The sequence below is a fragment of the Dromaius novaehollandiae genome, chromosome 14, assembly GCF_036370855.1.
Source record: "Dromaius novaehollandiae isolate bDroNov1 chromosome 14, bDroNov1.hap1, whole genome shotgun sequence".
NCBI lineage: Eukaryota > Metazoa > Chordata > Aves > Casuariiformes > Dromaiidae > Dromaius > Dromaius novaehollandiae.
In genome coordinates, this window is record NC_088111.1 from 4,920,882 (window position 1) to 4,934,071 (window position 13,190).

Below are 13,190 nucleotides of genomic sequence, written 5' to 3' on the forward strand. Positions count from 1 at the left end.
AACCTGATTGAAATTCTAGGATCATGAGTTGCTTCACATTTCAGAGCAGCTGTGGTTCCTTTGATCACAGTGCTGTCCTCGGGAGGGTGAACAATGACGGTCCGATCTGAAAGGCACACAAGCCGCAGTTCAGGTGAAATTACAGCCTTTGGACCGGGGTAGTCCCTGCACGAGCAGGCAACCCAACGTTTGTCATTCAGAGCAAGCAGGCCATCTCTCTCCAAGCCTTTGGTGCGAAGGCCTCCCTCCCTCGCACAGCATCATGCCAGGAAGAGGCTGGGTGCTGCGGGGCAGGTGGCACGGACGGGACGGCAGCAGAGCGCCTGGACCCAGGCTGGCAGCCACCTGAGCAGGAGCAGCGCCAACGCCGCACTAACGCTCACTGTACTAAGGGGCTCTGGCAACTCCCTGAAGTCATAAAGCCGTGCATATGTTTATAATGCTAGGCGAACGCATAAAAACATACATTTAGTCATACTGTTTTGAGTTGAGGAAACAAAAATAAACAAACAAAACCTGGGCAAGCGAAGAATATTCCCAAAAATGCTCAGGAAAAGGAAAATGTAAATGGCACCCCAGAATCTCATCAAAACTATGAAAGAGGACAAAGGAGGAGGAGTTGCTGTGAGCGTGAATTTTCCATATAAGAAAGACATGCTGTTTACTCAAATGTTGCAAAACATCTTTATTCAAGCACCTCCTGGAGACCCAGAACACAATAATTGCCTGTAACTACAGCAACCAGATCTAGTGTGAAAGATCTCTATTACGCTTAGCACACTGGAGTGGCAGCAGATAGCATCAGTTGAAGCAGCTAGACAACTAGGACAAGCACAGAAGATAGGTGGCTAATGTTAATCAGTCCCAAATCCCTAAAGATAACCAGTAGCTTCTGAGATATCTCATACACGCACAAGAATAAATCAGACAACTCAAAGGTGAACATGTAGAGATATCACCATAGGCTGTATCTAACAGTGCTTAATTTTTAGCATTATTCCAGATGTACCTGTGTATGCCTTCTAGCTTCGTAATGTTGCTAAACAAATATTATTAGGTTACATCCCCTTCCTGGCCACCCCCAAGGCCATATAATGACCATGACCTATCTTTAACAGATATTAGCACCATTCCTTTGAGAACTAATAACGGGGATCCTCTTTGCACACCTGGATAGCAGACAGTTTGCAATATCCTGATACATATTGCATCTTTTTTTTTTTGGGGGTCAGTATGGCATAAATATGATGGCATATGACACATGTACATCACTTTTACTGCCAATATTGTTTTCAGGTATTCTCAAGTTGAAAAGGCAAAATGTTACTGATGTAACTTGATCTGTTTGGGGATTAACAGATGTCAAGAATGCACCATAAGCCAGTTTCAAAATCAGTCTCAGGGCTGTACGTCAAAAGTAGGGGAGAAGAGAGAGGGCCTCAACACTTCTGTATTTATTATCATTATTGTCTCCATTATTTTTAATTATCTTTAGTCTCAGCTCAAGGACTGTTATTTCCTACTGTTAGTAGCAAAAACCTGTTACACTTTAACACCTTGGCTTTAGATTAGTCACATGGAACTTGTATTGTACCTCCCTCATAAGGCGGAGTCACTTAGCAGTAACACAAGTGAAACTAATAGATCAGACTCTCTACACTAACAGAAAAAACAAGTAGAGATGAAGGGCAAATGGTGGAGAGCAAAATCATTTCATGGGCTGCCCTGTGCCCTGGCAATCCGTAGCATGAGAGAGTAGCTGAAGTCTGCTGTACTTTGCTTTGGCTTCCAACAAAGCCCGGGGCCACAGAGAAACAGAGGTTTGAGGAAAATCATATCCACAGTCGCTGGGAGCACAGCCTTAGTAACAGCATGGGCTGCTCTACGCTGCCTGCGGACTCCTGGAGGCAGAAGCAACTGCAAATAGCCAAATCTGCAATCTGCAATCGCGCTGACGTACAATGCAGGCCAGTGAAGATTCACCAAGGTAAAAACCTGAGTGAAATTGTAATTGTGATTAGATGCTCTAATTTATTTAAATGCAGTTCCTTTCACAAAATCTGAAAGTTTATATGCATAACTTTACACACAAAAAAGATAATTCTGACTGGTTTCCTAAAATAGCTACATTATTCCTATTAAATTTTACAAGTATCTCTGTTAACTAGAAAAGCATAATTACTTCTGAAAATTTCCTGAACATACACCAAAAACTGATGAATACTTGATTAAAGTTAGACTTTAAACAAAGCATTATCCTTACTCCACACTGTCAGCATCACAAAGGCATTCAGAGCTCCTTCAGAGTTGACTGCATAGCAAGTATAATTGCCAGCATCTTGAAGGAAAACGGGTGTTATCTGGAGCCCTCCTGATTCAAGAAGGATGAACCGAGGAATCTGCACTGAGCCACTGGCTAAGATCTGGTTCCCTGAAACAGAAGGAAACAAACAACATGACTGTTGTCACTTAGACTGCAAGGATGAAGCACTGCAATTCTAGTTCTTCCAAAAGACTTTTACAAACCAGCCAGGCTACTTGGATGGTACACACAGTGGCAAACAGCAAAACAATCCCTCTGCTCCCACAACCGAAGAAATCAAGAAATACGTGCTAAATGAATCTACAGAATCTCCAGAGTAAGAATGGGCAAGAAAACATGGATCGCAGCTTTTCCACAATGACATAAAGCTGATTACCTCTCTTCCATGAGATGGCAGGTTTTGGAGCCCCTGAAACTTCACAGGTTAGCACCGCAGTCATCCCCTCGGTAACAGTAGTATCCACTGGAGGCTGTATAAACTCTGGTTTAATGTCTAGAATCAAAAATTTTAAAAACTCAGTGGATCAGCTGTCAGAAAGATCTCTTAGGTACTATCATGGACTACATTTATAGAGCTGATCATGGAGAAGGACATGACAATAACACATGAAAACCTTTCAGCAGTGACTGTAACCTTTCGTTATTCATCTCCTAGGAATTACCTAACTCAATTTATTACCTACATGGAAAATAAAAATCTATCAGTGCTTGCACGTGTATAAGTAAGATGGCTTACAGATAAAGGAGGATAAAGTGCAAAATGAGTGTTTGGGAGAAAGTTGAGAAATCTAGATAAACAAAACTATTTTCTTTCATCTTCATAACCCGGAGTTCTTTAAGATGAAAAGCAACTTGAGAAAGGCATTAACTTTCAAATTTAAATGTCAGCCAAAAAAATTCAGAATCTGACTCTCATCCAAGACATTTTCCAAGTTTCATTCTCTCTTATTTTCCCTCAGTTGCATTTTATTACAATTTTGCTGCAGTTTCCTACATATATATTGAACTGGGGCTGTTTTATTTTCTAAGGTCAATAAGTATTCTGGTCAGTACTTGTAAACTGCCCTTGGGTTAAATATCAGCTTCCTGAAGATGAGACATCATGGCCAACATCATCTATGTTCTCAAGGAGTTAAAGTATTATGGGTATACCTGTTTATAATTGTTTTTAACAGACAATATTAGTATTTGAAGTTTTTCCATAGAGAAGAGTGTAATTCATTAGCCAAACCATTTAATCGGGCTTTTTGGCCCAAAAATATATTTAACTTGGATTTTGTTTTCCTTACAAAATGTTGAAAAAAATGCAGACAAAACAATACCACGCAGAATCATGAAGCAGTAACACATATTCAGAGGAGAATTACATTAGAGTAGAACTAAACTATTTAAGTATAAAGGACAGAGAAAATTATTTTTCAATTAACTTTTCTTTTTTTGTACTATATTTCTCCTTTTGTAGAATGAAGTAAGAGAGCTCATCCCAACCCACTAATGCCACAGAAACATTTTCTACAGGCTTCAGTACACTGTGTTCAGGCCACACAGGGAATTTTTGGGTACGTGACAGCTAGAACACCTACACTTTATGAAAATCAAGGTTCTGTGAATGTGAATTGAACGATGTAAGCATAGAGCAGTGGAGAAATCTAACTGATTTGGGTCCCCGTCATTTTCTATAATGAGCAGAAATGACAGCGTAACTCATGACTCTCTATTGTAGCTCCTTACTCACTAGTTACATCCAGGTAGGTGTACATCTGCATCTCCCCGGCTTTATTACTCGCAAAACACTGGTAGATCCCTGAGTCCTCAGGCTGCAGCCTGTGAATCCGCAGCCCACCGCTCAGCAGCACTTTGTAGCGCGGGTTCTGTAGCTTGCCGAGAGGAACAGAGTCTTTATACCAGACCAGGGTGGGAACAGGGATGCCTATAACACAAAAGAATTTCATTATTAACCTCTGCGCAATGCATTTTGTGTCATCAAAATACATAGCGCTATTATGGCCATATCACTGGTATCCCATCCTTCCACACCAATTACTTATATTTCTACAAGCTGCTTTTGATAAATGGAGGCTGCAACTTACATTATCAGTGGCAATAATATACTGTAGAACATGTGGGAATAAAACCAGCAGTGAAAGGGGAAGTGTTGAGAAAACACGTTATCAAATTACTTTGTTCACCCAATCATATTTCATGCTACCACAAAATAAAATTTAGAGCAATTTCATATTGAAAGCCAGAATCATGTTACTTAAGCAGCAGCAATGTGGTAATACTGCAAGTCTGTAAGACTGTTCCATCTCAAATAAGATTCTTCTCTGCTACTGTAGCTAAGATGTCAAAATAAAAAGAAAATGGCAAGTTACACATAAAAAAAAAAGTGCTCATACGACTATTTTGGATTCCTAATTTGGTGGTTTAGTTTTAGCTGATGTGCAAACAGCATGTTGCAAATGATGAGATAGTTTTAAATTATTATTTCTATTCCTTCTCAAGCTTAATTTGTTTTTGAAAAATGGAGACATTAAACAGAAACAAAACCATTATACCTGTTCTGAACACAACTTATTGTCCTATTTATTCCTGTGTGCTTTCACGTGCATGTTGTACAAATACTGACATAGCTATTTCAGTTCTGCTGTAGTCACATCCCAGTTCGCTAGAATAAAGTGGCTGTACATTTAGTGTTTACAATCGGTGTAGGATTCCCATTTCTTGGAGAGTCATTAGGGGGTATAGAACAGTCATACACCAATGCTTCTATCTCACTCCCCCTTATCAGACACTGTTTTGTCTTTACAGCCCAGAAATCCCTGCCTCTTCCTGATCAAATGCTGGGGGCTCTGTGCAGGGGTTCAAACTGAAGCAGTTGCTTTATGTGATTGGATGACCACAGGATCAGAAGGGTATCAAGCTCACCAAAACACAGCGTTTGCATTATAGGCAGCTGTTTTTAACATATATCCTTAAAACCTTGGTGCTTCACATTCCTTTGTAATAAGGTGAGAATAACAGTTACTTGTATCATGGTGAAATTGTGGAGTTTAATTCATCGGTGAGTGAAATTTGCCCAAATAGAGAAGAGCACTCTATCACAGAGGCATTAAGAATGGGATGCAAGTGATGAATTGATCATGTGCCAACGAGTTTCACTGTATTGTCGGCAATGCCTTAAGGTCTTCGGAGGAAAAGCACTACTGGATGATCCATATTATCATCATCATTATTATTTTAAAAGTCCCCAAATTAAATACTATTCTATTATACATCCATTCATATCTCCTTTCAATTTACTTGCTCTCTGTACACAAACAAAAGCTATATCAACTCCCAGAAAGAGTGTACAAACAATATAAGGAATGACTGAAAAACAACATTCAATTCCTGCTGTTATTTTTATAAACATGTATCATTTACTACAATCACCTTTGATGCTTTGGTTCTGTTGATAAAATAAAAAGTACTCATAATCTAGGAGGTAATCATCTCAGGAAGAAACCCACGACATAGAGTGCATTGTCTGACAGAGAATAGACGTAGTGCAGTAGCTTGCAATGCACACAATTTAAATTTCATACAGCAGCCCATATACAGAATTAGCGTAAATTTCAATGTTCACAATTCTCGGTGAGAGTGTTATGCATCTCTTGAAAATCCTCCCGGGCAAATACAAATTATCACTGAGTAATGAAGAAACAGATGATGCAAAATGGAATAGTTCTCTTGATGCAGAGGAGCCTGGAAATGATTTCAAGTTTAAATAATAGCAACTCCATTTTCCCACACATTAGGCTTGATGGGCACCTTGGAAATAATGAAATCCTGCGTTCGATACTTCAGACCTTTAACACCGGTATCATTCCATAAATCCCATTCTACTAACAGAATTAGCAAACCTCCTAATCCTATAATCACTGTGAGATGCACCTTCCTATCGCCAACGCAGCTGACAAACTGAATATTACCATCTCTATTTTTCTCGTTTTTTGGTTACAGATACCTTCCCCTACTCAAAGTTATGAGTCTGAATAACAGGATCTTATCTAAGCAGTCTGGAGCCTGTCAGCAGCATTCATTTGGGCTTTACTGATCTTCCCAGAGAGATTTGTCTTCAAAGTTGTACAAATTTTCTATTTTCATTTTGCTACCGCTTTAGCTATAAAAATAGTTAAATCTAGTTTCTTCTCTTCTACCTCTCTCCTATTCCCTCTTTCCCCTAAGAATTTTCCTTCTTTCTCTCCAAACCCTTCTGGTGAAAAAATGAAAAGAAGAAAATACTTTAAAGACCTGCTGAACTACATCTTTCCAAGCAGCATTTGCTCCTACCTTACTGTTTGAGGGATTGCAGAGTGGCCTAAAAGACTAGCAATAATAAATAAAATAAGCTTAGTTCTCAGCATGTATACAATGCTATTCATTTTTCAAAGAGAGGCTGACAAATTAATCTAGGCTTGCAGAGGAGACTGGAAGCCAGGAAACTGAGACTCTGCTTCTGGCTTTGCCACTTTCTCTGTAACCTTGGGCAAATAATTTATGCAGTCTGAGGCTCAGTTTCCCCATCTGTGAAACAGATGCTTGACTCTTTGCCAATTTTAACTTATTTAAGAACCTGGATTAAAGACTCTAAATATTCACAGTATCATTTTTGTTGTTTTTTTATAGCCTTCACTAGCTCCCAGTGGGCTACTGGGGAGTCCCCAAAGCATCCTTCCTTGTACTTGTCTAAACAGGTAGAACTAAAGTCCAATTAACCATGCTCTCCAGACACCACCACCACTGCCTGCAGCTCTACACTTTCTATAAGCAAATAAGAAAAAGCATCTAAAGGAAACCCATTGAAAATGCAGGCGGCATCAGCGACTGCTGAAAGATATACAGCAGAGCATGGTTACAGTGCAGTCTGATACACTGAAACTCCATTATAGGGAAGTAAAAAGCTAGTCTGTGCAAGTTGCAATTTTATTTACAGTTAATCTCTGCTTATACTGTGAAATTAATCTGTCTCTCACACATTCAAAGTGCACAAAGCCTGAGCAAATGGGCTTTGTGCACAGAGCTCCATGGGGCTGGGGGAAATGCAATCCGCCTTCCCATTTGCGGTAAGGTGCAGGGCAGCTTGGCATTCCCTAGCGCTATTATTCTAGCTTCTAGCTTAGAGTAGGGGGGCAGCAGCCTTCACTTATCCTTTTTTGAGTGCAGATTTGTATGATAATGGATTAAAAGCCCCTATATTTAGGTAGTGTACAGAGCTAGTACCTGCTCCTTACAAGCCTGTGATACAGACAGTCAGCAACATAATCCATGTGAGGACGAGTTTCCATGCTCCCATACCACATTCATCAACAAATCAGAGGTGCACTGAAAGAGTTCAGCAGAAATAAGTTATCTGGCTCTAGTAGGGGTTCCCATATCTCAAATAAAGCCTCATCTACTGAGAATGATTGTTAGTGCCCTATTAATCCCCTTGGGAGCTAAATAGCTCAAAGGACGAGTCAAAACAGAAGGAAGAGTTAGAAATCACCCTCTTATCTCCCTGACCTCTCAAGGATTTTTTTTTTCTCTGTAATAAATGAAGAACATTCGAGACAGCAGATAGTTTTCCCACAGTGATAGTGAGACAGGCCAGAGACTGATCACATAGTTGTGTACAACTGAAACGTTTTTGAAAAAAAACTGAGAATGCTTTTTTAATTCAATTTACCTAATGACACAATATTTGGGTTTAATTCTGCTACCTGACAAATCTTCTCCAATAGAAAATGCCAGCATGTTTGACCTAACGCATGCTGAAACATAGAGATGGTAGTACATGGCCCGAATAAATGTCTATCTAGTCATATATCGTTCCTTTGAAATTGGCTTGTCTTGGATGCTCAGCCACAAAATGTAAGAACAAAACAAGGACAGAATGCTATTTCCATCTTTTCAGCTCCAGTAATCTGTGCTTTAGCTACTTCCTGAGCCACAGACTGCACATACACAACTGCATTTAATAGTCCTTACTAGGTTTTTCTTCCACAAATATATTGAATTTTGTATTTCTAAACCATTTGTATTTCTGATCTTAACTACTGCCTGTAACAATGACCTCCACAGTTTATATGTTCTTTGGAAGACTATCTTCTGATTTTGTACATCTCCTATCCAAAAACGTAACTGGGTGCCTCCTCTACTCTTGTAGTAAAAGAGAGAGAATCATCTTTTCCTAATCACCTTTCCATAGGGTAACCACTCTTCACTGATCTCTTGCATGAAGAGTTCCAGTCTACTTAATTTCCCATTATTCAGAAGCCATGCTAGACCTCTAGTTATCCTATTCCTACCTTTCTGCACCATTTCTAGTTTTTCCATACCTTTCTCCAATGGAGCAATTAAAACTGTGTAAAGTCTTTGAGATGAGGGTGCCCCGTGGCTTCACACAGTGTTGCAGAGACATTCAATGATTCTTTTCTATACCTTTCTTCCCCATACTTAACATTTTGAACCACTGGTTGGCACTGAGCTGATGTTTCCAGAAGACATACCTTTTCTGAATAGTAATTTCATCTAATTTCACCTCTCTCACAAATTTTGTCTGCAAGTTTATTGCCCAGTCACTTGGAATCATTAGAACCTTCCGTGACTCTTCTGCAGTCAATTTTAATTTTGATTACCTTGAATATTTTTATATAATCAGCAAATGTTATCATCTTACTGTCCATCTTCTTCTCCCAGGCATTTATGCGTACGGTGAACAGCACAGGTCCCAGTCCCTGGGGAGCTCCATTGATGGCAGGTCCCCACTTTGAGAACTGAGCATTTGTGCTCTTTAAAAAGCCATTAATTCATAATGAGACCTGGTCTCTTATAACTTCATGGTTTAGTTACTGTAAGAGCCTTTGGTAAGAGACCTCAAAGGCTTTTGAAACTCCAAATCAACAGGAGCATCCTTATGCAGATGCTTGCTTACTGCATTAACAGATTCGTAACGCTTCACTCTACAAAATCAATGTGGACTCTTTCCTACATGGAAAGCACAAAAAAATGCTTAAATCCTAATGGAAATAATATAACCATGCAAAAAAGAATATTTTAATTGGCCCTGATCTGAAGAAAGAATGCATTCAAATAAACTGTCAGTGTTGTTTTTTTTTTAAACAAGATTCTGTATTTTTTACCTAAGAATCTCAAGGCATTTATAAGCGTACTGCCTGTTAACCTGAGCATCAGGAAAATCGAGGCACCAAAAGGCTAAGTAGCTTGCCAACGTAACATGAAAATCCATTGACAGAGTCAAACTTAATATCCCACTTTATTAACTTTTAATTACCTGCTTTAATCACAACATTATGATTCCTCCTATTTTTTAGGGTGCTAAAATACGATGCGCTTCTACTTCTGTGGAACTAACACTTAAAAAGCATTTTTTCTGAGGTAGAATTACATTTGAAGGCATTTACGTTAGTAAAACACCTTCCAATTAAAAACTGCCTGAAACAGTCCTTCTGCAGCACTCTAACTACACTTAAATATTTCAGCTGCTGACATTCTGCTCAATGCAAAAGCTCCATAATCTTTAAAAACAAGGAAGTGTAAACTACTGAATTTACTGTTTGCATTGCAGATGATGGCTTCCAAACCTGTACTTTTACCTCCGCTCATTTACTGCCTCAAGACACTAATTCTTGTCAAGCCACAAGAACCGCGAAGTCAAGCTCATAGAAGGGAAGGAGCACGAGGTGTCCTGCTCCCCCCTAAACGTGAACGTGCCTGCGTGACACACATCAGAACTCAACTAAAGCAAAACGACTGCCTATTTTCCCAAAGGCAGAGGACATCCCTCTCGCAGAAGGAAATTCTACCTTGTAATCACTGTATCAGCGATAGATAGTAATTACGCACAGGCCTCAAAACATTAGAAGTTGATGCGAGATGCTTTCTTCAATACAGACCATGCACTTCTCTCTCTCACAAGTGCGAGTACTCACCCATCGCCTGGCATAAGATGTCCACGTCCTTCTCCGCTTCAGCCAAAATCCGACTCTCAGGCTCCGCAGTAAAATACGGAGGCTCTTTAAGAACAGGGAAAACAAACAAAAGTAAACAAGTAAAAAACACAGTGAAATGAAAAATAGATGTTGATTTAAAGAATTTCATATAATCTCTCCACAAGCATTGCATTTAATACAGTGTATTACCAGCAGAGTAGTTTGTCTCCTTTTGGGGGCTTTTTTTTTTTTTGGGTAGTAAAAGCATCATAAAAAAGCCAACAATTATTTGCTATGATGAATATGAATTTCAAAGAGAGTCAAGTCAATGTCAGGTTAGATTTAGGGTTTTGCACTGCAAATTAATACTCAGAGCAGGGGGCTATTTTTCATTTTATAGGTTTGAATCATGGAATGTTTTAATTCTCAGTTCAGAAGAGCCTTCCCGAGAGGTTTATAAAGGTCTATATTTACAACACAGGATTTTATAGGATAGTTTGCTTCAGTATCTAAACTAAACACCACCTCATGAAGGCATGAAGCATGTCAAATAAAGTGCCATAACATGTCAGAGAGCCTATATCAGAGGATAAGTGCAGCATAATTAAAAAAACTCTCCCCAACAGTTTTATTTCTTGAAAGCAAACAGATTTAATGCTTTAATTGAAGTTACAGTAATAACCACAAAACCCCACACTTTATCATTAGGACTTAAGAAAAGATATTAGACATTTAATTAAACAAAGACAAGATTCCAGAAACTGTAGAGCATGCATGTCATGCAACTCTTTCTTCTATGCAGCATAAAATTGAAGAGCATCATGTCAAAATCCCCCAGGCATTAAGGTTGCAGTAATTATCATGGTAACTAAGAACTGTCATAGTCTGTTCAATGCAATTATCATCTGAGTACTGTTTTTAGAAGCATTTTATTTGATTGTAACTACAGTTCTATTGTAGCCTAGGCAAAGTGACTGTGAAGTTTAAAAAAAATACAGACAAGGCAATATAAATGGCTTGTAAGAACAAGTTGCTTGTACTTTCATCTTTAGGAATTCAAGTAGGTTGGAAAAAAATGTAGCAAGCTATAAGCAAGATCCAAAGTCATCTAAGCTGATCTTTCCTCAAAGCTTTTCACCAATCATACGTGAAAACCAGATGTGCTGTTTTTATTTTTGATAGGACATAGCTTATTTTCACAAGTCAAAACAAAATCACATCAATTTATCCTGCAAATATCCTGTTCTTTCTCCTGCTATGACCTGTAGCAAGCGTTGCTATCAGCATTTCACAGAGTGATTATATGATGTGCCAGCAAGCACACATCGGTAACCAACAGGACTACAGCTCCGAACGCGCTCACACCATGCCTCCCCACTAACTACAATAAAATACTTGCTTGAGTGCACAGAACTGGGGTCCCATTTGGGCTCCGATGGATATTACAATTCTGTATTCATTCCAAATAAAGTCAATCAATATTAGTCTTCAAAATCCTGCGCACAGGAGGAGGTGAGGTTGCAAAATAGTCTGGAATATGCATTCACCAGCAAAACCAATAAAACAAGCTACATGATTTATTATACTCTAATAATATACATGTGTTAACATTATTGATCCTCACTGCCTAATATAAAGCTATTAATAAACATACATAATAAGAAGTGATTTATTGCATATGATCTCATGCATTAATCTAAACAACAATTTGAAAAGCTGAACATTTAATTGAAATTCACTCATGGAAAACAGTGTTTGACACATTTGATCATCTAAGTTGCTGAGCCATCTGCAATTCATCTAAGTCCATGTCCAGGTATCATACACTTTCCCTTTCCGTGCCCTCCTCCAAGCCTTATCTTCATACTTTCCTTGAGCTCCAGTTCCTGGAATTTTATCTTTCTGGTTTCCACATTTTTAGCCTAGTGTCCTTACTTATCTATGTGCCCACCTGTGTGCCCTCTCTTAAAATAACTTTTGAGCCTTTTGTTCCATTCCAGTTTACTTGATTATGAGGAGAGGCAGAAGGGAAAGGTGGCCAAAGCAGCACAGAAGCAAGACAGGATCCAGGCACTTACCCCTACACCCAGGCCTTCTAACCTTGCGCGTCTATCTACGGATGTCTCTTCTGTCAGTGAGGCTCCAGCATATTTTCCTCTTTTTAGGGGTTACAGAAAGTTCCACTTTCACCCTCCCCTTTCTATGGCACTCTAACCTAAACAGGCCAATTTTTAAACCTGGCAACCTTCAGCTGCCAGTTCCCAAGCTTTCTCCTGGATCAGCAACAACCAGTGATAAACCTCAGATTTATCTTCAAGATGGGCCTGCAGTCCAGCTGCAGAGCAGTTAAGGTGGACTCAAAGATGCTAGCGGCTCCATGACCACTGCTTACAAACCACTGTTGCACACAGCTGCTGCAGATATACTTGGTCTATTCATATAGCCTGCTTTCGCCCTCTTCCAAAATCCTGTCCTGCAGCCTGCGCTCCTTCCTTTAAATCCCATACAGGTTGCTTTGCTACCCTCAAAGAAACCAATTATAATAAGAGATGTTTAGGTGAGCTGGTTATGAAGCAATGAACTACCTGAGAAGAGACTTGAAGTCATTGATAACTGTCACTCTGCAAATAGGACTATTATAAAAGGAAGAGTCACCCCAGCTTTTTGGAAAGGAGGAGGAAGGCACTGCGGCAGACAGCATGGAGCAGCAGATAAAAGTCTGGGGTCTAAAGGACACAGGCCAACTCCCAGAGGGCAATACCTCCCACGCCAACGGTGCTGCTTTTCCATATATATGTCTCCTACGCTAGCAACACCAGTAGGTCCTTTGCAGGCTGCATTTTACCTGCCTACTGCATTGAGCAGTGAGGGATCATAGCTTCAACACAACT

The 13,190-nt window shown here is 39.5% G+C and overlaps 1 protein-coding gene across 5 annotated transcripts in view; it reads right to left on the minus strand.

Annotated features, from left to right (window-relative positions):
• SDK1 (sidekick cell adhesion molecule 1) overlaps positions 1–13,190 on the minus strand; it is a 432,949-nt gene that overhangs the window by 140,225 nt on the left and 279,534 nt on the right. For all 5 annotated transcript variants that reach the window (XM_026116143.2, XM_064520166.1, XM_026116142.2 and 2 more), the window contains exons 9-13: positions 10,300–10,383; positions 4,059–4,253; positions 2,700–2,816; positions 2,264–2,431; positions 4–106 (exon numbers count right to left, since the gene is read on the minus strand). In XM_026116143.2, the coding sequence (XP_025971928.2) occupies positions 4–106; positions 2,264–2,431; positions 2,700–2,816; positions 4,059–4,253; positions 10,300–10,383 (667 nt within the window). The remainder of the gene's footprint in view (positions 1–3; positions 107–2,263; positions 2,432–2,699; positions 2,817–4,058; positions 4,254–10,299; positions 10,384–13,190) is intronic.